The sequence below is a fragment of the Sciurus carolinensis genome, chromosome 19 (genome assembly GCF_902686445.1).
Source record: "Sciurus carolinensis chromosome 19, mSciCar1.2, whole genome shotgun sequence".
NCBI lineage: Eukaryota > Metazoa > Chordata > Mammalia > Rodentia > Sciuridae > Sciurus > Sciurus carolinensis.
The window spans coordinates 1,831,898-1,859,118 of NC_062231.1; the positions used below are offsets into that span (position 1 = coordinate 1,831,898).

At 60.6% G+C, this 27,221-nt stretch overlaps 1 protein-coding gene across 1 annotated transcript in view; it reads right to left on the reverse strand.

Annotated features, from left to right (window-relative positions):
* Eefsec (eukaryotic elongation factor, selenocysteine-tRNA specific) overlaps nucleotides 1-27,221 on the reverse strand; it is a 183,511-nt gene that overhangs the window by 13,301 nt on the left and 142,989 nt on the right. Inside the window, exons 5-6 of the mRNA XM_047535044.1 lie at nucleotides 22,423-23,028; nucleotides 15,038-15,194 (exon numbers count right to left, since the gene is read on the reverse strand). Coding sequence (XP_047391000.1) covers nucleotides 15,038-15,194; nucleotides 22,423-23,028 — 763 coding nt within the window. The remainder of the gene's footprint in view (nucleotides 1-15,037; nucleotides 15,195-22,422; nucleotides 23,029-27,221) is intronic.

Here is a 27,221-nt window from a genome sequence, read left to right on the forward strand (position 1 = left end):
TGCCCCGGGGTCAATCCCTACACCACACGCACACACACAAAGTCATTGTGTGGCCCTGACAAGACCCCGGGAGACCTGCAGCTTGGGGACCCTGCACCTTCATTCAGGAAAGTAACCGAGTTTCACAGGCATGCGAGAGGCCTCGGGCTAGACATGGCAGACCTGGCCTCGCCCTGCCTGACGCGGGCGTGTGAGGAACCGTGGGGACCTGAATAGACTGTCCTGGGAGAGGGGACCCTTGCCGGGCAGGAAGACCGGGGCCAGGCTGGCTCGTTCCTGGAGAGAGAGAGCCTGTGGCCCGAGGCTGGGTGGGGACATGGCAGCCTGGGCAGCGTGGGCGGGCAGGCGCTGGCCTCAGGGGCCACGGGCCTCCCCTGGGGGGTGGGAGAGCCGACAGGAAGGAGCGCCCAGCGCCCAGCGTCCGCCCTGCACGCTCCTTCTGCAACCCCACTTGGAACGGATGGGAAGGGGTTCCAGGGCGGGTGACAGGCCCAAGCCATCGTGGCCCTGTGTCCTGATGGCCAGATCAAGGGACATAGACCCAGCCTCCACTCCAGTCTGGGCGAGGATTTTTTTACTTAAAAAAAAAAAAAAAAAAAAGCCAGAGCTGTCTGACGGGTGGATGTATATTTTTGGCCTCCAACTTGCAATCCTCCTGCCTCAGCCTCCTGAGTTGCTGGGACAACAGGTGTGGGCCCCTGTGCCCGCTAACGTCCTGGTTTTAAAGTCTGTGTGCAGGGCCCGGCTGCCAGGGTACGATTCTGGCGTCCTTTCTCTCCCTGGGGCAGGTGATACTTGTCCTCGAGAGACCCACCCGAGTCCCACTTCACCCATCCAACTCTTGGTGCCTGAGGACATCCCAAATCTCTTCTTGGCATCGTGACTTCTGCCGAAGCCCCTCTGCCACCCCTGCGATCTACTGAAGTCTCTGTAAGTCAGCTTGCTGTCCCTAGGAGATGTCACGTGCCACTGGAAGAAGAAGCCCAGGGTCCCAGTCACAAATATGGCGCCCACGAAGAGCCGCACGCGCCTGTGGACGTTCTCGTGGGTCTGAGCGTGGTCCTACCAGCCCGTTCAGGAACGGCTGCCCCTGCTGTCCCCTGGGCTGGTCCCTTCCCTTGAGCCTGTTCTAGAGCTAATTTGACTAGTGCCACCCTCTGCCCCATCTCGGCCCAGCCTTGGCCTCCTCTGCCCCATCTGGTCGCCACTCAAAACTTGCAAACTTTGCCTGATGTGGTGGCACACGCCTGTCATCCCAGCAACTCTGGAGGCTGAGGCAGGAGGATCGCAAGGTGGAGGCCAGCCTCGGTCACTCAGCAAGGCCCTGTCTCTAAATGAAATATAAAAAGGGCTGGGAGGTGGCTCAGGGGTGAAGCGTCCCTGGGTTCAGTCCCTACTGGTGCAAAGCTGAAGTGAGTGAATCGAACATAAAGTGCTTGGAAGAACGTCACCAAACTACGTCAGCTCACTTCCTTTATTCCAGAATCATGACCGCCCACTGGGTGGTACTCTTCATTTGGCACCTCAGCAGTCGTTACTGAGCACTCACTGTACCCAACCCTGGTCTAGGTGTGGGGACAGCAGCGTGCTCATCAGGTTTGCAAGGGGGTTGGCTTACAACTGGTAAATAAATAAATGAAGCACCAACTTGACCTTGGGTACCAGGAATGGAACCCAGGGCTGCTTCACACCTGAGCCACACCCCCCGCCCTCTTTTCTATTTTATTTTGAGACAGGGTGTTGCTGACTTGCTCAGGGCCTCACTCAGTGGCTGAGGCTGGCCTCCAGTTTGCAATCCTCCTGCCTCAGCCTCCCGAGCTGCTGGGACGACAGGCGTGGGCCACCGCACTCAGCTTACAGCAGAAAGTTCCTCAGGGCACTAGGGGTTGGAAAGATGGAGTAACGAAGAGATGCAGAATGACAACCGGTGGCCAGGAAGACCTCGGGAGCCGGGCTCCCACGGGAACTCAGGCTCAAGGACTCCAAGATGGGGGGAGTGGCGCGGGACGTGGCTTCGCTGAGGACCTCGGGCTCTGGGGAGCCAGGCCACCCGCTCCTGCTCCCTGGCCCCGCGCTGGCTCAGATTGCTCTGCGGGCTCAGCGGCTGGGGAAGAGGAGAGTGGGAGTTCCCTTCCCGTCCCCTCTCTGCTTTCTCTTCTCAGGTTCACCCTGGAGGGCTCTGGGACCACGGAGGGAGAGAGGGCAAGAGTTGAGAGTGGCAGGGATTTATGAGCCCGGAGGACAGGCCGCCTCGGTGGGGCGGGGACACAGGGGCTCCTTGGGCCAAAACAATATTTAATTTTTTTTTTTAAAGGCAGCTACAAAGCCAGGATTAAGCTCAGGGCCCTAAAACAAGCCCATAAAATCGAAAAATATTTATCTGGAAGGGTGGCAAGTCCCATAAAAGTTTTATGATGGTTTTACGGCCGCCCTGTCAGGAAGCTGGCCGCTCACTCACCTCCCTCCTGTCAAGAAGGCACGCCCCCCGCGCATGCGCACGCCGGCCCCACAGGTGGCCGCGCAGGGGGAGTCTTTGCGGGAGCAGGCGCGCCCCACGCCCAGGTGGCCTGAGGGACCTCAGCTCGGCACCGTCCCACCCTCTGCCCTGGGCCCCAGCTCTCCAGTGTCTGTCCCCAGCAGCACAAGGCCCAGGGTCACAGGCTGGCCCTATTTCGTCAGGTCCTGTTCGTTTCCCCTGGCAGCCCTGGAGGTACTGAGGAGAGGCCAAAGATGGCCGGGCCTTTGTTCAGCTGCGCCTTCGGATCCCCATTTGCCAGGCACAGTGGTGCAGGCTTGTCATCCCAGCAGCTCGGGAGGCTGAGGCAGGAGGATGGCAAGGTGGAGGCCAGCCTCAGCCACTTAGTGAGGCCCTGAGCGACTCAGTGAGACCCTGTCTCTAAATAAAATAGAAAAAGGGCTGGGGAGGTGGCTCAGGGGTTAAGCACCCCTGGGTTCAATCCCTGGTACAAAAAAAAAAAAAGAAAAAAAAGGAAAAAAGAAAGATCCCCGTATCAGAGAGAAAGAACCAGATGCAGAGGCGGGGCCCCTACCCTGAGGCGGCCTAGGAAGCAGGCTCAGGCCTGTCCCGTGCGCTGTCCCGTCCTGAGGTGGTGGACCAAGTCCTCCAGGCTCGGAGGGAATGGAGCCATGCCTCTCCCTAGGACCCTGCCCCCAGCCCTGTGTCCTCCACGCCTCTCCCAACACTGGCCGCTACAGCCAGTGGCATCTCGCACACCCCGGACCCCGGCCACAAGCCTGCCTCTGCTTTTCCACTCAGTGCCTTCTCTACCCCAGGGCCTTTGCACAGACCCCGCCCCCTGAACACTGTCCCCGCCCCTTGGTGAACTCTGACTCTCGCGGGTCTGGCTGGATGCTGCTGGCCCAAAAGGGCTCTGGATTCCTGCAGACCCCAGGAGCCACCCTGTCCTGCCAGACGGGCCCCTCCATCTGTGGGAGCCGCAGGAGGGCGAGTCTGCAGGTCTCCCATGCCTGGGGTCCCAGTCTGAGGTGAGGGTCGGGCACCCGGCGGCCTCGCCTCAGGGGACGGTTTTCGGATCTTTCAGGTCTTCAAGGGACCACTGCTTACGCCTTTCCACCTGCCATCGAGGTCACCACTCGGGGGGAGGGGACATGACAAGCCAGGATTCGGCAGGGCTTCCAGAACGTTCGCTCAGGCTTCCTGAAGAAGGTAAGCTTCACAGCCCTGAGGTGACCACCCAGAGGGTGTCAGCAAATGGCCCATTCGAACACAGTCAAGGTCTCGACTCCACGTTACGGCAGGGAAGTCACCTCTGCCAGAAAATCGGATACCGTGAACAGGAGCCCGGATTTCCAATAAACCGTGCGGTTTCCCTTTACCCCAGGGCAAACCCAGCTCCGCTCTGCTCGGGAAGGCTGGGGGGATTCCTGCCAAGGCCTGATAGTTGAGGCTGATCCTAGGCCTTGGAGAAACCGGGTTGGTGCCAGGCTTCTGGGGAGAACACTAATCTGAAGGCCAGATGGCGTCCATCCATTGGATAATCAGCTGGAAACAGTGGCACACATCTGTCATCCCAGCGGCTTGGGAGGCTGAGGCAGGAGGATCGCAAGTTGGAGGCCAGCATTAGCAATTTAGTGAGGCCCTGAGCAACTCAGTGAGACCCTGTCTCTAAATAAAAAATAAAAAGGGCTGGGGAGGTGGCTCAGTGGTCAAGTGCCCCTGGGTTCCATCCCAGGACCAAAGGTGGGGGGAAAAAAAGAAAGAAAAAGAAAAAGAAAGCAAGAGAGGGTATGAGAGAGAGTTGAAGGTTATAACAAAAAGTCCTCACAGCTGTGATCTTGCTGGGTACAGGAGTTGTCTGTTCTAAGAGGCTCACTTTTTTTCTTTTTCTTTTTTTAGTTAAAAACACATCTGATTATTTTTTTAGACAAATAGGATAAAGAGTGCAGGGGACATAACATGGAAAGCCACCAGCTGGGCTCCTGGGCAGTCCTTGCCGGCTCAGGAGGCGCTTGGGTCTCTGCATCTGTCTAGTGAGGCTGACGTCGGCCACCTCAGGCTGCTGGCGTGAGGGCTGACACAGGTGCCTAGCTCTGCCTTGGCCTTGTTAACGGAGGCCAGTGACCCCGCCTTGTTCCCCGTGACATGCAGACGGGACCCAGAAGCCACCAGTCCCATCACGAGCCAATCACGAGCCGACCTGAGGTGAGGCACAGTGGCCCCTGTGTTCCCCAGGCTGAAGTCAGAGTGGCCTCAGAGGAGAACCTGGGTCAAGAATCTGGGTGACCAAGTGCTGTGACAGAGAGCTGATGGGGACAGCAGGTGGGGCCCAACCCCGTCTGGGGCCTGGGAGGGGGTTCCTGGAGGAACCCTTAAACGACTTCCTTTTCAAGGGGAAGTACCAGGATGGGGTCTAGGGGTGCTAACCACTGAGCCACACCCCCAGCCCTTTTTCTATTTTACTTAGAGACAGGGTCTTGCTGAGTTGCTCAGGGCCTCACTAAGTGGCTGAGGCTGGCCTCCACCTTGCGATCCTCCTGCCTCAGCCTCCCGAGCCCCTGGGATGACAGGCATTAGCCACCACATCTGACTCCAAACTTACTTCCTCGGTCCTGGGTGTCCCTGTGGCTTGTGTGATTCCTTGTATGTCGGTTCCGGATCGTGTCCTGGCCTGCTCTTTCGTGGGTCCCAGAGCCACAATGGCCACACTGAGGAGCCCCTGCGTGGCTGAGGCCGGGCAGATGGTTTCCGTCCGCGGTGCTGTGTTGATGTTAATTGCAGATATTTTTAACGTATTGTTTTACTTCATCCATCTTTGTGAACGGGCCGTCTTGTAAAACCCCTTTAATGATGTTATTTTTTCTTGTCTATCTTCATCATCTACAATTATTTATGATGTCATTGTCTCTGTTTCAGAGGCCGGGTCTAAACATTGTTCTAACAGTTCTTCGATGGGGTTCATATAATTTTTACAATTGCTTTGAAATGCCCTAGTGGCCGGGGCGGGGAGGCCGGCTCCTGGTCAGGGGGTGACGGGGACCCCGAGGTGCGCTCTGCTCTGGGTTCAGGGCCGCCTCCGTCAGGACGGCTCCCAGGACAGGCCGTCCCGCGCCGGGTCGGGCCGGGGCCGGCTGCGGGATCAGGTTTCAGAACTGATGTCCCCGCGGACGTGAGGGCCAGCCCCGGGGACACGGCCAGGCATGATGCCTGCGAGCGGGACGGACGGACAGCCCGTCTGCCTTTTTATGGGGAGTCTCGGAAACCTCGCCTTTCGTGTCCCCGAGCTCGTTCCTGGGGCCCCGCCGTGGGGGACAGCATCCCAGGGGCCACAGGCGCTTCCACGCTGACCCTGGAGTCCACCCCGACCTCCCTGGGAAGCGGAACTGGGATGGGCTGGCTGGGGACAGCCAGGGACCAAGGGGACAGAAGGCGCCTCTGGCTCCACGTGCACTTCCCAAGCTGGCCGTGAGCTGCCGCCACCGCCCTCGTCCACGGTCACCGACAGCCCTGGCCTCCGGGGCCCAGCTGGGCTCCGCCTACGCTGGTGGCCCGTCCCTGGGACACACCAGGGCTCCAGCACAGGGTGACGCTGCTCCTGCGGGGACTCCGCCAGGGTCGCAGGCAGCGTGGCGCCGTCTCCGGGGCCCTGGGTCTGGGCTCGGGAGCTGGCTGGAGCCTTCGGACCAGAGGGGCAGGGGTCACAGAGGGCAGTGCCCGCTCAGTACCCATGCCTCATGCTCCCGCAGGGCTCTGGAGGGCACCTGAACTGTGGGCATCTGGGGACCAGCTTCCAGAAAGTACTCTGGCCCTGAAGTGGGGGATGCTGGGAGTCAGAGATGCCAGGCCGTGAACCGCATCCTGTCCTGACTCCTGCTAAAGACACGTGGATGCGGCAAAACGGTCCACTGTATTTGTGAGCAACGAAATAAAAGCCGGACGTGGTAGCACACGCCTGTCATCCCAGCGACTAGGGAGGCTGAGGCAAGAGGATCAAAATTGGAGGCCAGCCTCAGCCACTTAGTGAGACCCCGAGCAACTCAGTGAGACCCTGTCTCTAAGTAAAAAATAAAAAGGGCTGAGGATGCGGCTCCGTGGTTAAGGCCCCTGGGCTCAATCTCTACTACAAAAAAACCCCACAAATATAACTAAAAACTCAGGGGCCATTTTCCATACACCGAATTAGCAGGGCCGAATACCACAGGGCAGCCCCCGGTGACAAGGAGGTGGAGACACGGACCCCTCCGTGCCTGCTAGCAAAAGTACAAGACGATGTGACACTTTGGGGACTCACTGTGGCTGGAATTCTCTAGCAACTTTTAAATGCCTGTGGTATTTTCTTTGTCAAAACCAGAACAATTCAACTTCTAAGAATCTGCCTTCAGAAAATACCCAACGTATTAAAACCAAGAATTAGAGACAAAGCCTCCCCGCCATGCTACTTGAAGCAGAGGCGCTGGCGATACCTGAGGCCCAGAGGTCCTGGAGCGTTGGTAGGGTGTCCCAGTGACCCAGGTCGTGGTTTGTACTGTTCACTGCCCCGTCAGACCCGCGAGGGCGCCCAGGACCCCAGTTCACAGACGAGGAAACCGAGGGTCAGAGAGGCCCTCGACCTGGGGGACAAGGTGCTGGGGCTTGGGCGGAGCTGTGGTGAGGCTGTCACCACGTGGGGGTCACCTCTAGGAGGCCGTGCCATTGCTGGAAGCAGTCCCTGGTGGGACCAGGCCCAAAGCCACCCCCAGGCTGAGTTCAGCCATATTGGGACTTTCGGATTTCCCCGTGGACTGGGGTGGACAGTAGGGTGGACTGTCAGAGGCAGAGGAGGGAGGGTGGACAGCGTGGGCTCGGGCTCAACAGCTGTGTGACTTTAGGCTCTGTGTGTCCGCGTCCTCGTGTCTAAAATGGAAATTGACAACTAGAACGAGGGTAAGCCACGTGTGGTGGTGCCCGTCTGTCATCCCAGCAGCTGGGGAAGCTGAGGCAGGAGGATCGCAAGCTGGAGGCCAGCCTCAGCTACTTAGCGAGGCCCTGAGCAACTCAGCGAGACCCTGTCTCTAAATAAAATATTAAAAGGGCTGGGGATGGGGCTCAGTGGTTGAGTTGCATCTCTGGGACCAAAAAAAGAACACCGTACCTACCCAGGCTCTGTGACTACACAGTGAGTGTCCCTGTTGACGTGGTGAATCCAGAGTAGGGGAGAACTCAGCGCAGGGAGATTTCTGCCCCTCAGAAGGCCTTGGGGTGTTAGGCCACCTGACAGGCGCTGTGGTCGTTCAGGGCACGGGGGCCAAGACATGATTTGGCAGAGTCAACCCAGTTAAGATGGTTCGTGGAAGGACTTGGGGTCAGCTTTCTAGAACTTTCTAGAACTTTCTCTCAGGGACGTAAGACTGCTGGTTGTTCGCTACATCGAGCCTCTATGAAGAGAGAGACTGTACGTGGGTAGTCACAAATGTTCCGTTTCCTGCTGCCTAAAACAATGCCGCAAATAACCACACGGCTCTGCTCCTACCTGCACGCTGGCCATGCCAGTGTCCACCTTCCCCTTACACCTGTGCTTCCCCAGGGGACAAGGGCAATGTCTAGAGAAGGTTTCTGTGGTCACAGCACAGTAGGGTGGGTAGTTCTGGTCCCCAGTGAGAAGCCAGGAAGGCGCGTGTGCATCCTATAGAGGACAGGGTGGGCCCCAGGACAGAGGGTCCAGCCAAAATGTCAGGATGCAGCAGCCCTGTCCAGGTTACGGCCAGACGCTAAGCATGAGGTTAAAGGCCTTTCTGTGTACACTCTGCCACTTCTCCTCCCACTCATCAAAGACGGGCTGGAACTGAAGGTGAACAGTGAGGAGCATCCCAGGATCTTAGACCTGACTGATCCTAACTCTGTTTAGGGGAGACAGTTCCAATGTACGCTCACTTTCTCTCTCTCTCCCTCCATCCATCCATTCACCCCATCCATCCACTCATCTGTCCATCCACCCACCCACCTATCATCCATCCACCCATCCATCCATCCATCCGCCCATCCATCCATCCATCCACCCACCCACCCATCTATCCATACACCCACCCACCCATCTATCCATCCATCCGCCCATCCATCCATCCATCCGCCCATCCATCCATCCATCCACCCACCCATCCATCCATCCATCCACCCACCCACCCATCTATCCATCCATCCGCCCATCCATCCATCCATCCATCCGCCCATCCATCCACCCACCCACCCATCCATCCACCCACCCACCCATCCATCCATCCATCCGCCCATCCATCCACCCATCCGTCCATCCATCCGCCCATCCGTCCATCCATCCGCCCATCCATCCATCCACCCACCCACCCATCTATCCATCCATCCGCCCATCCATCCATCCATCCATCCGCCCATCCATCCACCCACCCACCCATCCATCCATCCATCCGCCCATCCATCCACCCACCCACCCATCCATCCATCCATCCGCCCATCCATCCACCCATCCGTCCATTCATCCGCCCATCCGTCCATCCGTCCGCCCATCCATTCATCCACCCACCCACCCATCTATCCATCCATCCGCCCATCCATCCCTCCATCCATCCACCCACCCAGCCATCTATCCATTCATCCGCCCATCCATCCATCCATCCACCCACCCAGCCATCTATCCATCCATCCGCCCATCCATCCATCCATCCATCCGCCCATCCATCTATCCATCCATCCACCCACCCATCCATCCATCCATCCACCCACCCACCCATCTATCCATCCATCCGCCCATCCATCCATCCATCCATCCGCCCATCCATCCACCCACCCACCCATCCATCCATCCGCCCATCCATCCACCCATCCGTCCATCCATCCGCCCATCCGTCCATCTGTCCGCCCATCCATCCATCCACCCACCCACCCATCTATCCATCCATCCGCCCATCCATCCCTCCATCCATCCACCCACCCACCCATCTATCCATCCATCCGCCCATCCATCCATCCATCCACCCACCCACCCATCTATCCATCCATCCGCCCATCCATCCATCCATCCATCCGCCCATCCATCCACCCACCCACCCATCCATCCATCCATCCGCCCATCCATCCACCCATCCGTCCATTCATCCGCCCATCCGTCCATCCGTCCGCCCATCCATCCATCCACCCATCCACCCATCTATCCATCCATCCGCCCATCCATCCATCCATCCACCCACCCAGCCATCCATCCACCCATCCACCCACCCATCCATCCATCCATCCACCCACCCACCCATCTATCCATCCATCCGCCCATCCATCCACCCATCCGTCCATTCATCCGCCCATCCGTCCATCTGTCCGCCCATCCATCCATCCACCCACCCACCCATCCATCCATCCATCCGCCCATCCATCCACCCATCCGTCCATTCATCCGCCCATCCGTCCATCCGTCCGCCCATCCATCCATCCACCCACCCACCCATCCATCCGCCCATCCATCCATCCATCCATCCGCCCATCCATCCACCCACCCACCCATCCATCCATCCGCCCATCCATCCGCCCATCCGTCCATCCGTCCGCCCATCCATCCATCCACCCACCCACCCATCCATCCATCCATCCGCCCATCCATCCACCCATCCGTCCATTCATCCGCCCATCCGTCCATCCGTCCGCCCATCCATCCATCCATCCACCCATCCACCCACCCATCCATCCATCCATCCACCCACCTACCCATCCATCCATCCATCCGCCCATCCATCCACCCATCCGTCCATCCGTCCGCCCATCCATCCATCCACCCACCCACCCATCCATCCATCCATCCGCCCATCCATCCACCCATCCGTCCATTCATCCGCCCATCCGTCCATCCGTCCGCCCATCCATCCATCCATCCACCCACCCATCCATCCATCCATCCGCCCATCCATCCACCCATCCGTCCATTCATCCGCCCATCCGTCCATCCGTCCGCCCATCCATCCATCCATCCACCCACCCACCCACCCAGCCATCCATCCCTCCATCCACCCACCCACCCAGCCACCCACCCAGCCGCCCAGCCACCTGTTATGGTGTGGACACGAGGTGTGCCCTAGGGGTCCCGTGGTACCGCAGGAACGTTCTCAGTGCAGGGCCTGGACTGGAAGAGCCGCGGCCGCATCAGCCCATCCTTGTTTGACTGGACGCACTGGAGGTAGGCGGGGGGCGGTGGAGGAGGGGTCCCTGGGGCGCCACCTGGACGGTGCCTCTTCCTTGCAGCCCATTTCCCTCTTCCCCCTCTGCTTCCTGACCCTGACCATGAGCCGAGCAGCTTTCCTCCACCGGGTCTCTCCGCCCTGATGTCCTGCCTCATCTTGGGCGCAAAGCAAAGGAGCTGGCCGTCTGTGGACTGAGACTTCTGCAACCAAGTCCCAAATAGTTTTCCTCCTCTAAGTGGCTCTTGTAGGGTATTTTGGTCACAATGGTGATGAAGCTGACTAAAACCCTACCTATCTACCTACCTACCTATCTATCCATCCATCCATCCGTCCGTCCGTTCGTCCATCTATCATCTATCTCTGATGACTGAACCTCCAAGCAGTCTAGCTACTTCCCCAGCCCTTGTAAAAATTTTGAGACAGGGCCTGGCTAAGTGGCTGAGGCTGGCCTCCACCTTGCGATCCTCCTGCCTCAGCCTCCTGAGTGGCTGGGATGCCAGGTGTGCGCCACTGTGCCCAACTCTGTTGCTTTAAAATACTGATCCCGAAGCAGCACTTAAGACACCACACTGAATGAGCTGTGACATGTAAAGCTCTCAGCAGGATGTCCTGCACACGGACGTTAGTCCCACTAACATTCAATATTCAGATGCCACGTCTGAGCAGCCGCTGTGCCTTAGCCTTCTGTCCTGAATGCTGTGCTTGCCACCCGGGGAAACCTCTCCTCCAAGAGCACCCACTGTGAATCTTCCAGCCCACCCTGGACGGGAGCCATTGCCCCACCCAATCACCATGACCCCTTCTCTTTAGGGTGCTTGTTACATTCTCTTTTTGAGGTACCAGGGATGGAACCCAAGGGTGCTAACGCACTGAGCCACCCCCCTAGCCCTCTTTATATTTTATTTAGAGACAGGGTCTCGCTCAGTTTCCTAGGGCCTCGCTAAGTAGCTGAGGCTGGCCTCCAACTTGTGATCCTCCTGCCTCAGCCTCCCGAGCTGCTGGGCTTACAGGTGTGGTACGCCCGGCATAATTGGCATCTTCATAAGGGGAGATTAGGACACAGAGGCACCCACAGGGAGATCATGCAACGACACAGAGGAGAGGCATCTAACAAGCCAGGCAGGGAGGTTCCAGAAAAAAATCTTGACTTGGACTTTGGTCTCCAGAACTATGAGTGATAAATGCCTACAGTTTAAGCCCCCAGCCTGTGGTGTTCTTGTGGCAGCCATAAGTGACAAATTGTACCCCCCAAATCCTACAAGCTCACGAGAACAGGGGTTATGCATGCTGGGGCTCACAAAAGTCTTTCTAGAAACTAGCACACGAAGGACTCAAGAACATTGCTGAACAGATGGATAATTTGGATGAGCTCCCTCAGGACAGGGGCTGTGTCTTATTTGAGCCCAGAAACCAACACCCATGTGACACCAGAAAAGAACACCTGCGGCGTAGGTGAACAGATTCTCGGGATACAAGGCTGGCCGGGTGCGATGGCCCACGCCTGTCCTCCCAGCAGCTCGGGAGGCTGAGGCAGGAGGATCGAAAGGTGGAGGCCAGCCTCAGCCACTTAGTGAGGCGCTAAATAACTTAGCAAGACCCTGTCTGTAAATAAAATAGAAAAAGGGCTGGGGAGGTGGCTCAGGGGTGAAGCAGCCTGGGTTCAGTCCCTGGGACCAAAAGAAAAAAGAAAAAGGGCCCCTTTCCCGGCCCCTCCCAGCGCCCGTACCTGGAGGTCCGCCCTCCATCCTCCAGCCCGCGCTGCGGACGCGCTCTCCCCGTCACCTGGCACTGGGCGGCTCCGGCTCTGCGCGGATTCCTTCCCAGTGAGGGCGTTCAGGAGAGGTGGGGGAGTCTGGGTGGGATGCTTCACGAGCAGCTCTCAGCCGCGCGCAGGAGGCGACGGCCGTAAAGGGGGCTCCCGCCCGGAATGTGACCTGCGGGCGCGGAGGCCCCCAGCCCCTTCCCGCCACCCCCACGCAGCGCTGGGGAGCGGCCACAGCCTGCTGCCTGGACACCCCGGCTCGGAGGCGGCCTGCGCTGGAGGAAGGGCCGGGGGGGGCAGCGCCTCCCTCCCTGGAGAGGCCTCCCTGCGGCTGCCCTGCAGGAGTCTGGCCGGGAGGAGCCCCGGAGTCCCCCAGGGAAGGCGCAGGCTCCGGTCCCTGCACCTGAGGCCCGGATGCCGGGCTGCCCGGCTCACGCCCCACGTCCCCACCCTCACGGTGACAACTCTGCCCCCCAACCCAAGTTCAAGGTCGCGGTCCAGTGAAGAAAGGAAGGCCAGAGAGCGGGCGGGTCACGGGTGGAGCTGGGAAGGGTTAGGGAGCACAGGTCCCTGGAGGTCACCTGCCGGGTGGCCCAGGGTCCCTGCTTCCTAGCTGGAGCCAGGCCGCAGCTCTGTCTGGAGGACACTGGGCCCGGGAAGCTCCAAACCAGTCCCCACGGCTCAGCCCATCCGAACCTCCGCTGGACACGGAGCCCTTGGCTTCGCAGGGCATGGCCGCGTGCGTGTCTGGGGACCAGGCCACTCGCTCTGCGTTAGTGGCTGCTACTGTCTCTGGAGCTGGATCTCGCCATGTTGCCCGGGATGGGCTTCAATGTTGAGGCCGAAGTGATCCTCCCACCTCAGCCTCTAGAGTATCATACAACCGGCAAATACCACCACGTCTGGGGTTTTGATCTACATTTTAAAAATCTCATAATACAAACTTCACGTTGGGGGATAAAAGAGCAGGGATTGCCTGGTGCAGGGGCGCATGCCTGTCATCCCAGAATCTGGGAAGGCTGAGGCAGGAGGATCACAAATTGGAGGCTGGCCTCAGCAACTTTTTAGACCCTAAGCAACTCAGCGAGACCCTGTCTTTAAATAAAAAGGATTGGGGACGTGGGGACGTGGGTTCAGTGCCTGGTCCCCAAAATAAAAAGATTGGAGCTCACGGCCCGTTCATGTGAACATGCCGTTGGTCCCTCCCGTGGCATCTGGAGCTACAGCGTGGTCCCTGCCCGTCGCTGTGGCCCTTGGGGCACTCCGGCCGACGACCCCCAGCCCCAGCGGTCACCTCGGCCTGCGCGCTCGTTGTGCCGTCCGCGGCGGGTCCTTTCCCTGCGTGTCTGCGCGGCTCCCTCCTCCCGGGGCCAGGCCTCTGCCCCCAGTCCCGGCAGCCCCTCGGTCCCCGGCGCACAGATGTGTGTGAGAAGCGGGTGTCCACTCCGCCCTGCCACGGCCACGGGCTCCAGCCCCAGCACCAGCTCGAGCCTGTGCGGAGACGGCAGCAGAAGGCAGGTCGGCCGCCGCGAGGGACAGAGGCTGCGGCAGCAAGCGCGTGTTTGCAGGTGCGCCTGGCAGGCTCGGCGGCCAGGGCAGGTGGCCGGGCGCCACAGTGGCACGCCAGGACGGGCTCCCCCTCCCTCCTCCAGTGTCCCAGATCGATACGGCGGCGACGAGCAAGAGCACGGAAACCAGAGGTGCTGGCGAGGGTGTGGGGACCAGGGTCCTCGTCCATGGCTGCTGGGCTGCAGACTGGGGCAGCCGCCCTGGAAAGCAGGACGGAGACTCCCCAGAAAACATGGAACGGACCCACCATTTGACCCAGCTGTCCCACTCCTCGCTTTATACCCAAAGGGCTTCAAATCAGCATATGACAGTGACGCAGCCGCATCAATATTTATAGCAGTTCAACTCACAATAGCTAAACTATAGAACCAACCTGGGTGTCCATCAACAGAGGAATAAAGAAACTGGTATATGCACACACAATGGAATACTACTCAGCCATGAAGAAGAATGAAATGACAGCATTTGCAGGTAAATGAACGGAGCTGGAGACTCTCATGCTAAGTGACATATGCCAATCCCAAAGAACCAAAGGCCAAATGTTCTCTCCGATGTGTGGATGCTAATTCACAATAAGGGGGAGAACAGGAGCTCACTGGATGAGACAAAGGGGACTGAGGGGGAGGGAGGGGATGGGAGGGGAGACAGTGGAATGAAGGGGACAGAACTTTCCTGTTCACACATGGACACACGACCAGGGAACTCCACGTCCTGTCCCACCACAAGGATGGGAGTCACACTGCACGTGTGTGTGACAGGTCAGAGTGCACGCGGCTGTCACGGACAGCTAAGAAGGACACATAAAGTCAACGTATGCAGAAAGCAGGAAACAGCTCAGGCTGGCCGCCCCCTAAGAGAGGCCCGGGAGGTCCAGGCTGCAGAGGGAACTTGGACTCTGACCCTGGCCTTGCTCAGACCCCGACCCCTCCCGCGGCCCGCGATGGCCTCCCCGCCCGGGTCCGGGAGCCGAGCTGGGCGACGCCCTGCGCCCTCCTGCGGCCCACCTGCCCCACGGGTGCCCCAGGAGCGGGAGGGAGGGACGCCACTCACCGGGGACGTGGACCTTGAACTTGCCGCTCTGGCCGAAGGCGCTGTCGATGACGCCCAGCTCCCCAGTGGACAGCTGCACCTTGAGCCCCACGAACAGCTGGATGTTGGTCTCCTTCTTGAACAGGGAGCGGCCGATCACGTTGTGGTCGTCCATGGCCTGTCCCCAGACAGCGCAGAGAGAGGTCAGGAGCCCGCAGGGCCAGCCTGGGCGCGGCACAAGCCCCCGCTGTGAGCTGCACTGTCACTGTCCCCGTCATTCCCGTGACACAGACAGGCATCCACACTTTAGTTCCCAAGGCAACCCCGGGAAGTGGACAGCAGGTACGGCGGGATCCAGGGCCACCCAGCCTCCCTGCTGGCTTTTGGAAAAAAACGTAATATTATTATTTGGTCCCAGGGACTGAACCCAGGGTGCCTGACCATGGAGCCACCTCCCCAGCCCTTTGTAAATTTTATTTAGAGTCAGGGTGTCGCTGAGTTGCTTAGGGCCTTGCTTTTGCTGAGGCTGGCCTCCACCTTGCAATCCTCCTGCCTCAGCCTCCCAAGCCTCTGGGATGACAGGTGAGAGCCACTGCACCTGGCTAGACGGGAGGTTTTGAGGGCCAAGTTCAGGTCACCTCTGGTCACCTGGAAAGCCTCTGGTCTTCTTGTGACCTGGAGAGGCACTTCCCTGTTTTGGACCACCTTCCTGGTCCTGACCACGTGCACATGCCCTAAACCCACTAAGTGGCTTTGCTCCAGAACCTTCCAGACGTCGCCGGTGTGGGGAGAACCCATCAGCACCGTGAGCGGCAACCTGCGGCCGCGCCACAGAGAGCAGGTGACCGGAGCCGACAGGAGGACAGACGGTGAGGCCAGAGCTTCCTCCCGTCTCGGCCGCGTCCACCGCAGAGGCACCGCGTCAGGTTCGGCCAGGGAACCTCGCACCAGCAGGCCGGGTCTGTGCGCCAGGGCGGCCGCTCCTCCGCGAACGGCCCGAGGCCTGCGGGTCAGCAGGGGACCCAGGGCTGCCTGGAGCCTGGCGTCTGGGGTCAGCGCCGTGGGACGGGCCTGGAGGCTCCGGCGAGCAGAGCCCTGCGCTGGGGGCCTGGGCGCGTGTCCCCGAGGGCAGCGCCGAGCTGTGCCCGCCTGGCCTTGGGGACGCCTCGTTTCTACACGGATGAACCTGCTCAGAGGCAGGAGTGTCTGCCGACCCCGAGAACCTTCTGGAGAGACACCCCTCCACGTGGGTCGTGGCCCGCGCTCCTCTCCGCGGTGACGGTGAAGTGGACGCAGAGCGAGGAGAATGGCGTCCACTCGCACGGCCTCCTGACGCCCAGGGCCGTCCACGCAGCGCTCCCCGCGGCCCCAGGCCCAGGACGGGCCCTGCTGCCCTGGAAGCTTCTCGAGCAGACGGCGGACAGCAGGCACCCCTGACCATTTGGGAAGGACCCAGAAAGGGAGCACGGACCCCAGCCTGACCGGCTCAAGATGGCCCTGCTGCCACCGGGCCTCGTCTGCCCCTTCCTCAGTGGCGCGGGCGGGTCCCAGGCTCCAGGCGCCTACGCATGGTCTGCCGCCCACCTGGCTCCGTCGGGCTGCTGAGTTAAGTGACCCGACCATTCCACGCGCCCCCGTCCCGGCTCCGTTTCTGCTGCCCTGGGCCCCCCAGCTCAGGAGGAAGGAGCCCCAGGGCCCCGGCCCCCCGACCGGCACAGGTGGGCTCCACGGGGCTTCCTCTCTCCCTGTCTGCGGGTGGGGGCCTCTCCCTGCTTCCAGAAAGGTTGGAGCTGAGAATCGCGACGGGATCGGTGTGCTGCTTCCGCCAACCTTCAGGAGCACGGCAGACACTCCAGGCCAAGTGTACCAGGGCCTTTGCACAGCGAGAGTCCACAAGGGTCGAGAGTGATGCAGCCACAGCCATGTTCACGGCAGCTCGACCCACGAGAGCTGAGCTCTGGACGCAGCCTAGGTGCCCCTCCACACAGGAGTGGATCAAGGAACTGTGGTACGTACGCACCACGGAATATTACTCAGCCGTGAAGAAGAATGAAGATGGTATTTGCTGGTAACTGGATGGAGCTGGAGACTGTCATGCTAAGTGACAGGCCAGTCCCGAAGAGCCAAAGGCCGACTGTTCCCTCTGCTACGTGGATGCTGACCCACAATAAGGGGGAGCTTGGGAAGAATAGAGGGACTCTGGATCAGGCAGAGGGAGTGCAGGCAGGGAGGGGTCGAGGGTGGGAAGGAAGGAGCATGCTCTGCTGCCACCTGTAACCAATCAGCGCAACGACAGAGCCGGCCGCGGGCGTCCTTCCGTCTGCAGCACCACCAGTCCTGCCAAGGATGCCCGGGGTCCTGCTGGGCGTGAGTGGAGGGTCCTGGCTGAGGCCCCGGACCTCCCTCCAGCATCTCAGTGGCCAAGAAGGGACGGAGGTGTGGAGCCCGGCACCCGGCGCGGCCTGCTTTCTGCCAGGGACATCGGGCAGCCTGCTAGCGGACTCTTTCTAGAAGGCCTGCCGGGGAAGAGCCGGAGAAACGCAGCCCGAAGCCGCAGGGCGAGGCAGGCCGGGCTCGGTGCACCTCCCGTGCACCTGGCGGGCGGCCGACCACCCAACAGCCCGAGGCCTCTGGGGGACAGGTCCCGGGAGCTGCCACCTGCATGGTCCCGCTGGGCCCTTGAGAACAGGCCAGCCCTCTCAGCAGGTCCTCTCTGACCTTCGTCCATCTCGCTGGGCGGGCACCTCCACAGCCGCCTCCCCAGCGCCTACTCCTCGGCACGCTGCCAGGGCGTCATGGGTCCTGGGTGTCAGGGGGAAAGAGCTGGGGGGAGGGGCTGCCTGTGTTCTGTCCTATCACCAGAGTGAGCGAGAGTGTGGGGGGGGAGGGGGAGGAGGGAGGGGAGGAGGGAGGGGACGAGGGAGAGGACAAGGGAGAGGAGAGAGGAGGGAGGAGGAGGAGGGAGGAGAGGAGGGAGGGGAAGGGGAGGAAGGAGGAGGGAGGGGAGGAGGGGGAGGAGGAGGGAGAGGAGGGAGGGGAGGAGGGGGAGGAGGAGGGAGGGGAGGAGGGGGAGGAGGAGGGAGGGGAGGAGGGGGAGGAGGAGGGAGGGGAGGAGGGGGAGGAGGGAGGGGAGGGGGAGGAGAGGAGGGAGGGGAGGAGGGGGAGGAGGGAGGGGAGGGGGAGGAGAGGAGGGAGGGGAGGAGGGAGAGGAGGAGGGGGAGGGAGGGGAGGAGGGAGGGGAGGAGGGAGGGGAGGAGGGAGGGGAGGGGGAGGGAGGGGAGGAGGGAGGGGAGGGGGAGGGAGGGGAAGGAGGAGAGAAGGGGGAGGGAGGGGAGGGGGAGGAGGAGGGGGTCTGCTCCCCACTCCAGACCCCCAGCTGAGGAGCAGGCTGGGCTCGGACGCCGCCCGTCCACCAGGCCCCCCTCAGAGAACGCGGAGGGTCCCGCGTTGAGATCAGTGGCAGTGACATCAGGCTCCAGCGGCGTGTGGGGCTTGCTCGGCGGCCCTGCTCCTAGGGAACAATGCTGGACTTAGGCCAGCGGGTGACAATGGCTCCGAGTGGGGACTTTCACTGTTGGCATGAACAGGCCGCTCCGTCTCTCCCAGTTCCCCGGGAGCAGTGGCTGGCTGCACACGGAGGCCCGGGGTCCTGCTTACAAGCCAGCACGTCCCCATTGTCCCCGGCCCGAGCAGAGCTTGGCAGCGGCACGCCTAATTATGTCATTACGTGTGGCTGTCAGGGCTCGGCTCCAGGAGGCGGCTTGGGAAATGCCCAGGTTCTGAAGCGACTCTTCTAATTCCAACTGCAAAAGTGGCATCGCGGAGGCAGGGACAGCAGCAGTGACACGGAGCTCCGAGCTGGGCCCCGGCCTGCTGTGAGGGGGACCTGGGCTCAGAGGAGAGCCAGGCCTCAGAGGCTTGCCTGCGGACTGGGCCTCGGGGTTCCGGGAGCCCAGGCTGGGGGCTTCTCTGAACCTCAGTCTCTTCCTCTGAAAAGGGAGTCATCAGCATGACTTGGTAACAGCGTGACCACCGGGGGAAGAATCTTAGTGGGGGCCACGCAGAGGGAGAGGCTGAATGAAGAACGGAGGCCCATGTGAAGCAGGTCCTGAAACACACCCAGAAACTGAGAGAGATCTACTCTGCCGAAGCGCGCAGGAGGAACACGGCACGTGCCCAGTGTGACCACTGTTCTCTGGCTCTCTTCTTTTTTTGGGAGATGGGGTACTAGGGATTGAACCCAGGGAGCTTAGCCCCTGAGCCGCCTCCTCAGCCCTTTTTATATTTTATTTAGAGACAGGGTCTCACTGAGTTGCTTAGGGTTTTACTTTTGCTGAGGCTGGCCTCCAATTTGCGATCCTCCTGCCTCAGCCTCCCAAGTCACTGGGATAATAGGCGTGTGCCACTCCGCCCAGTTGGTTCTCTCCTTCTTGCCCCCACTCATCACCAACTAACAAAGCCCTCCTGGGGGACAGGGACCAGCAGCCCTCTGAAGCAGGGAGGCAGGGGAAGCCTGGGTGAAGGACGAGCCCAGCATTGGCAGATTCCGGAAGAGGCTGTGCAGTGGTACGTTTGTCTAGTGTCATCAGAAACATCTGCTGCATGTTCCTCCTCAGTGCAGGCCAGCAGGGGGAAACCAGAGGCCTGGGGCAGCCCCTAGGATGGGGCTGGCTTTTGGGTCCAGCCACTGTGAAACCTGGGCCAGCCAGTTCACTCCTCTGAACCTCAGTATCCTCTTCTGTAAAAATAAGGCAGCTGGGGGCGGTGACACATGCCTGTCATCCCAGCAGCTCGGGAGGCTGAGGCAGGAGGATCGCAAGCTGTAGACCAGCCTCAGAACTTAGCGAGGTCCCAAGCAACTCAGTGAGACCCTGTCTCTAAATAAAATATAAACAGGGCTGGGGAGGTGGCTCAGTGGTTAGCACCCCTGGGTTCCATCCCTGGGACCAAAAAAAGGTGCAAACGTGTGTCTCCAGGAGGTGGTAGGGTCAGACAAGGTCCTGCAGGGAGGACCGTGAGCGTGACCACCCCCCTCGCAAGCCCCGGGAGGAAGTGGCCTGACTGGTTCGTTTCACTGAACACATTCCAGAGGTGGAGAATCGGGGGCCTAGGGAGGGCCACCCGGGTAGCAGGGGGGCTAACCTGTCCCGTGCTCAGGCCCGGCAGGACCCTCGTCCCCAGGACTGGGCCTTCCCGCCTGCGCCAGCTCGGGCACCTGTGAGGCCGCCAGCCACCCACGCGGGGCAGGGCGGGAACAGGCCCCGGGCAGCCGCAGCAGAGGCGCGTCCCTGGGTCTGAGCGCGGCTGGGAGCAGGGCGGCCGAGGCCAGGGCACCACGCGCCCTCCTCCCGGGAGCAGAGGACTTGCCGCCGCTGCTCCAGGGGACCCTGGCTCCTCGAGGGACTGGGAGCCACGCCACCCCCGACCTGCTGGCCAGGCGGGGCCAGAGGCAGCCGCAGACTTCAAAGCGGCCGAGGCCCGGGTGGCGCCTGCGTGTTCACACTTGGGTGGCCCCTGTCGCGGGCTCCCGCCGCCCGGCCCTCAGGCCCTCCCGGGCGGCGCCAGCAGGTGCCAGGCAGGTCGGGCCCCGGGGCGGGGTGCAGCCCTTGTCCCCAGCCGCCTGGAACCCGGCCTTGGTGCCACGAGGACAGCTCTCGAGAACAGTGGCGACGCGCCCGCCGCTCTCAGGGCCTCCTGCGCCCGGAGGACGCTCGGCCTTTGACACCAGGTGGGGGACGGTCCTCACGGTCCGTTTTCTAACAAGCAAAGTGCAGGTGGCCCCGCAGCCTGGACCCCGGCAGGCTGCTCGGGACCCGAGTGCCCAGGGTCTGGGCCCAGGCCTGGCTGCGGGTGCTGGTCGCACAGCAGGATCTGCCGGCCGCTGGCCCCGCCTCACAGGGGCGGCACAACACCTCAGGCACGCACGTCGTCCCTGCCCCACGAGAGCCGCCCCGGAAGGACAGCCGCAGGACCCCTCATCAACAAGACCGTCTGCATGGGCTGAGGTGCCGCCAGGGCAGGGAGGGCGGGGCAGAGCCCAGCAGGTGTGGCAGGGCACGTGCTGGCCCTCACCTGCCCCTCTGGTCCTGCTCCTGACAATCCCATGGAAAACAGGCCGGGCCTGGTGCTGCACACCTGTCATCCCAGCAACTTGGGAGGCTGAGGCAGGAGGATGGCAAGTTGGAGGCCAGCCTCAGCCTCTCAGCAAGGCCCTGAGCAACTCAGTGAGACCCTGTCTCTCAATGAAATATAAAAAGGCCTGGGGAGGTGGCTCAGGGGTTCAGTCCCAGTACTAAAAGCTCTAGCGACTGGGAGGGGAGGGCGGGCGAGGGGAGCCCAGGCAGCCGCAGACAGCAGGAGCGAGGCCGCTGTCGTGCCTGCGAGGAGCAGTGCTGGCTGAAAGCCGGGTAGACCCCGCGGCGGGGTCACCAGTGCCCAGTCCGCTGCTGCCGGGCCAAGCCGTGGACCCCGCAGCCAACCCTGATGTGCTCAGGCCCACGGCCGGGCACCCGTCTTGAGGGACACTGAGGCTGGACATCGGCCACCTTTCCTCCAAGGCTGGTAGGTACAGAGCCCCACCCCGCACGTGGATGAGGGCGGGTCCCCACAGAGAAGGGACTTCCAGGACGTTGGGGTGGACAGCCATGTTGCAGCCACCCTTGGGACGTCAGGCAGCAGGGGCCACCGTCCTGGGCCTTCCCTCCTCTCGCTCCCTGGCACGCTTGGCCACACTGGCCCCTCTGCAGCTGAGCGCAGACCTGCACTGTGTCCCTGGGGACATGGCAGCCGTGCTCCCTGAGGAAGACGCAGGGCCCGCTGGGGGCCGGAGAGCCAGGGTCTGGTCTCCACATGCCACGTCCACAGGGACTGTCCCACCCCTATGTAAATGGCAGCTGGGGGCAGCTAGCGGGATGGGGTGCAGGCCTGGCTTTGTGGTGGCCTGGTGGGGAGAATCCAGGCCACCTGACGCCCTGGGCCTCAGCGTCTAGTCTAGAAAGTACAGTGGCTGGAGCTGGGTGTGGGGTACACGCCTGTCATCCCAGTGGCTCTGGAGGCTGAGGCAGGAGGATCGCAAGTGGGAGGCCAGCCTCAATAACTCAGCAAGGCTCTGAGCAACTCGGGGAGACCCTGTCTCTCAATAAAATACACAATAGGGCTGGGGAGGTGGTTCAGTGATCAAGTACCCCTGGGTTCAATCCCTGGTACCACCAAAAAAAATTAGTTGTAGCCCATCATCCCAGTGGCTTGGGAGGCTGAGGCAGGAGGATGGCAAGTTGGAGGCCAGCCTCGGCAACTCAGCGAGGCCCTGTCTCTAAATAAAATATAAAGAGGGTGGGGAGGTGGCCCCGGGGTCAGGCACCCCTGAGGGACGGGCCTGCGGCTCCCGGCCTCCCTGGGCGACTCACCCGCTCCACGAGGCCGTGCCTGTGCTTGAGCTTGTAGACCCTGAGCGCGGGCAGCACGCTCTCTGCGTAGTTCCTGTCCACCAGCCCGCACAGCAGCCGGCCGTGGAAGGCCAGGCGGCACGTGTTGGCGTGGATGTCGGCGTCCAGCCTGGAGCCGATGACCAGGCACAGCCGCGGGCAGGTGATGGGCTTCTCGAACTCCACCAGGGCCCACTGCTGCCGGGGGCAGCGGCCGTCGGCGCCGTCGGGGCCGAGGAGCTGGTCCTGGAGGAGGTACTCGCGGGAGAAGTCGAAGGCGTCCAGCTGCGGCGGCTGCTCGAAGCGCTCGGGCTCGGGGCTGAAGAAGAGGAGGCGGCCCATGACGGTGTCGTGGCCCACGGTGATGTGCAGCTTGGCCTTGGTCTGCAGCGGGCCCCGGAAGTAGGGGATCTTCTCCACGGAGACCAGCGCCGCGTGCACCGTGTGCAGCGAGCCGGGGGCGCACACCAGCCCGCGCTCCAGCAGCTTCGGGTCGAACTGCGTGACGCAGACGCCCATGCGGTCTCCCTGCACGGCCGAGGCCACCGGCGTGTGGAACATCTGCATGGACTTGACCTTCTTCACCACCTGCGGGCGAGACGGGCAGCGCTTCAGAAGGCCGGCCTCGGGGAGGCCCGCGGGAGGCCCGGCCCTGGCCGCCTGGCCTTCGGGACCGCGCTGGAAGCCAGTGCCCACGGCCACCCCGCAAGACAGGGCCAGGCCTCGGTGCCCGAGCCGCAGGCCACTCCAGGAGGGGGCCGTGGTCACAGCCGCGGAATCCTGGACCCCCTGCGCGTCCCCAGCTTCCTCTGGCACCTGCCAGGCCTCCGCAGAGGAGTGTCCCCCAGCCTGCCTCCCCCGCCCCCAGCCAGACCCCCGAGGGCAGGGCTGGTCCCCTCGCTCTGAGTCACACACAGCCCTCCCCACCCTCCGGTCCAGTCTCCATCTACCACCTACCCGCTGGCCGCCGCCCTTCCCTAGGGCAAAGCAGTCTCTATTCATTCCCCACATGTTCCCTGAGCGCCTACTATGTGCCTGGCTCTGTTCCAGGGGAAGGAGGAGCGTAAGCTCTGTCTCAAGGAGCTTGATGTCACCCGGGCAGAGTGGCCCACACCTGTAACCCCGGAGACTTGGGAGGCTGAGGCAGGAGGATCGCCCAGTGGAGGCCAGCCTCAGCAACTGAGCCAGACTGTGTGTCAAAATAAAATAGAAAGGGCTGGGGACGTAGCTCAGTGGTAAAGCCACCCTGGATTCCATTTCCAGGATCGAGGAAAAAAGAATAGCTTAATAGCCAGACAAACAACGTGCCACAGGGAGGAAATATGTGCGTTAATATCAATTTCTATCAAGAAAATGATGCGCGTACACATTTGGTGCATGATGGGGTGGCGTATAGGTATGGCGCATGCTCTGAGGGCAGCCCCGCAGGGGGCCTGGGGTGGCCCCAGCCGCTGCTTTGGAAGGGTGCGGGGAGAGGCCTTGCGCTGGGCTCCGAGGCAGCCAGCAAGGTGGAGACCCAGAGCGGGACGTTCCCAGCCAGGAACCGGCGAGGGAAGGCCCAGGGCCGAGGCCGGGGGGAGGTCAGGCCCTGGGCGCCCTGCTTGCTGGGCCGGGCCTCCTGGAGGTCACACAGGGGCTCCATCAGAGGGGTAACCCGATCTTATCTCGATTCTGAAAGATAACACCGGGGGCCACACGGGCGGGCCTCGGCTGCCACAAATCAGGAACAGACACCGAGCGTCCCCGCACACGTCCCCAGGTGAAGGAACCATGTCCCCGTGCCCCGCCCCGGAGCAGACGAGAGGCGTCTCCCACGCTTCTGATCTGCGACCCTTGGGTGACAAGCTTCCGCGCTGCCCGGGCTGGCGTGCGGAGGCCGGGTGCTGTGCTCAGGGCACGCGGCCCCGGGAACCTTCCAGAACCGCCAGACTCCAGTGTTTGTTTAAAGATCATTAACCACCTACCCGAGGGGTCGGGGGCAGAGAAAGTGAGACGCGCGTGTCAAAAGCCACAGCCAAGATCAATCAAGGAGAAACTCGACACGTCTCTGAGAGGGTCTGTTCGGGCAACAGGCCTGTCAGGAAGGGGATGCGGAGGGACCGCAGGAGACTGTCCTCCTGGAAGGACCCTCGGCTGGGGGAATGGGCTTCGCTTCCGCCAGGTAAGCTGCCTCCCCTATTTTTTTTGGTACCCAGGATATAACCCAGGGCTGCTTCACCCCTGAGCCACCTCCTCAGCCCTGTTTATGTTTTATTTAGAGACAGGGTCTCTCGCTGAGTTGCTTAGGGCCTTGCTAAGTGGCTGAGGCTGGCCTCCACCTTGCGATCCTCCTGCCTCAGCCTCCCGAGCTGCTGGGATTAGTCATGCACCACCACCCCTTGCGGTTTCAGGTTTTTGCTGGAAAATGAGGGAATGAATTCCTTCCCTCACAAGAATCCTGCCTGGTGCACTGGGTGGGGGAGGGGAGGGTGTGAGAGCCACTGGCCCTGAGTAGAACTGCAGGGCTGTAGGGAAACCAGTGCTCAATTTTGCTAGACCAGTAAAAAAACCTCCATCTTCGGGCAGGAGACACCCAATTGTGAGGCGTCTTCCCCAACATTCGGCACTGAGCTCTTCATTTCTGCCCGTCAGATTTGCGTCTTTCCCTTGGAAACGGAGACAGGGACCATGATCTGCCTACTTCTGCATCCGCCGTGCCCAGCACAAGGGGCTGCTGAGCAACCCCACTTATGACAGGTCATGTTAAAACCCAGCCCAGTCGGGCATGGAGGGGCACGCCTATCATCCCAGTGGCTCTGGAGGCTGAGGCAGGAGGATCACAAGGTGGAGGCCAGCCTCAGCCACTTAGTGAGGTCCTAAGCAACTCAGGGAGACCCTGTCTCTAAATAAAATATAAAAAGGGCTGGGGAGGCGGCTCAGTGGATTCAATCCCTGGTTAGAAAAAACAAAAACAAAAACCCCGCCCTCAGCTGAGCCCGCCTGCCTGCGGTTCTGGAAGAGTCGCCACCAGGACCAAGCCACACCCGGCACAGCGGCCGGGGCTCGAGCAGCTCCGTGTTTACCAGGCCTCCCGCTGCCCCGAGGCCCGTCCCCCATCCCGGTGACCAAGGCCAAGGGCAGCAAGGCTGCTCCAGAGCCTGGTGACAGGCCGTGTTCCGAGGGCCGGACTCGTCAGGGGCGCCTCACGGGCACTGGGAAGGAGCAGAGGGTCAGTCACTGTGCAAATGGGGGTTTTAAGGGCCTAGACCGGAAATTGAGAGGCAGAAAAAGACGGGGACTGTCACAGGGCGAGTGCAGACAGCGGGCTCCACTGAGGGATGCGGGACGCTGCAGGGACAGAAGGCCGATGAGCTCGCACGTGCGGAGTGGCGGACTCCAGTGGCCCAAGGGGGAGGCCCGCCTCCCTGCAGGTGGTCAGGGTTTAGATCCTGGCAACAGCTCGGTCGCCCAGCGCCTCCCAGTACCTGTGTCAGTGGTTGGGACAGCAGAGGCACCGCCAGCAGCGTCCGTCAGCACCAACATCAACTGTCATGAATATCGGCAGCACTGACGGACCAACGCCATACTAATATCGTCACATTAACACACTAAGCTATGTGGCATCATGTGAAGGTAGGTCGACATCGACATTAGGGTTAATGAGTTATCGATACTGATATAATAATCAGTGTTAATATACATTGAAATATGATTAAAATTTCATTGATATTAATTTTTTGGTACCAGGGATGGAACCCAGGGGTGCTTACCCACTGAGCCCCCTCCCCAGCCCGATTTTGTATTTTATTTAGAGACAGGGTCTCACTGAGTTGCTTAGGGCCTCGCTAAGTGGCTGAGGCTGGCCTCCAACTTATGATCCTCCTGCCTCAGCCTCCAGAGTTGCTGGGATTATAGGCATGCGATACTGCACCCAGCTGGTTTTAATATTAATAGTGCTATATATTACATTAACATGTGATATATATTTATAACATACTATATATGTTATATATATGTTGTATATATTATGTATATTATAATACTGTCATATGTTAATGTAATTCACAGTATCACTTAATATCAATATCATATATTACACTGTATATTAACTGTTATGTAATTGATATTATTAGTATTTCTTAATATTGACAACATTGATATTATTTTAATACTGTTTTTACTTAGTACAATAGTATATACATTTATAACAATAACAATACTATATACTACATGTTGCATGATACACACATCACACTGTCACATAATATCAATATTGTGATATGACTATCATTAATATCAATATTCATCAGTATCATAAGACATCATTCTGGAAACTAGTAGGTTAAGGATTTCGTAATTGGCATCCATCACTGATCACCATGTATTGACCTTGACAGTGTCATACAGTATTGATGTCTGGGTATCAAGGATGCCTATTTATTGAGGCCCTGAGGTCCAGGCCAGGCAGGGCCGTGGGGCGGCCCTGGGCAGTCAGTGCCTGGTGGGGGCGACAGCCTGGACACAGCCCTGGACACAGGAGCCGAGAGGAAAAGGGGAGCCAGGAACAGGACAGCGGGGTGGCCGGGGTGGCCTTCTGAGGAGCGGTCCTGGAGCTGGGCCCAGGCGGAGGAGGACGCGCCCTGGGGGTCTGTGGGCCGAGGGGACGGGAATGGAGAGCGTGAGGCCCGACTTCGGGAAGGAGGACCTGCCTCACGTAAGCCGGGGACAGGCTTTGCCCCCAAACGCCAACGCCTTCCCATCCCCCTCTGTACACAATGGGGTCCTTCTCGTGAGTTGCAAGG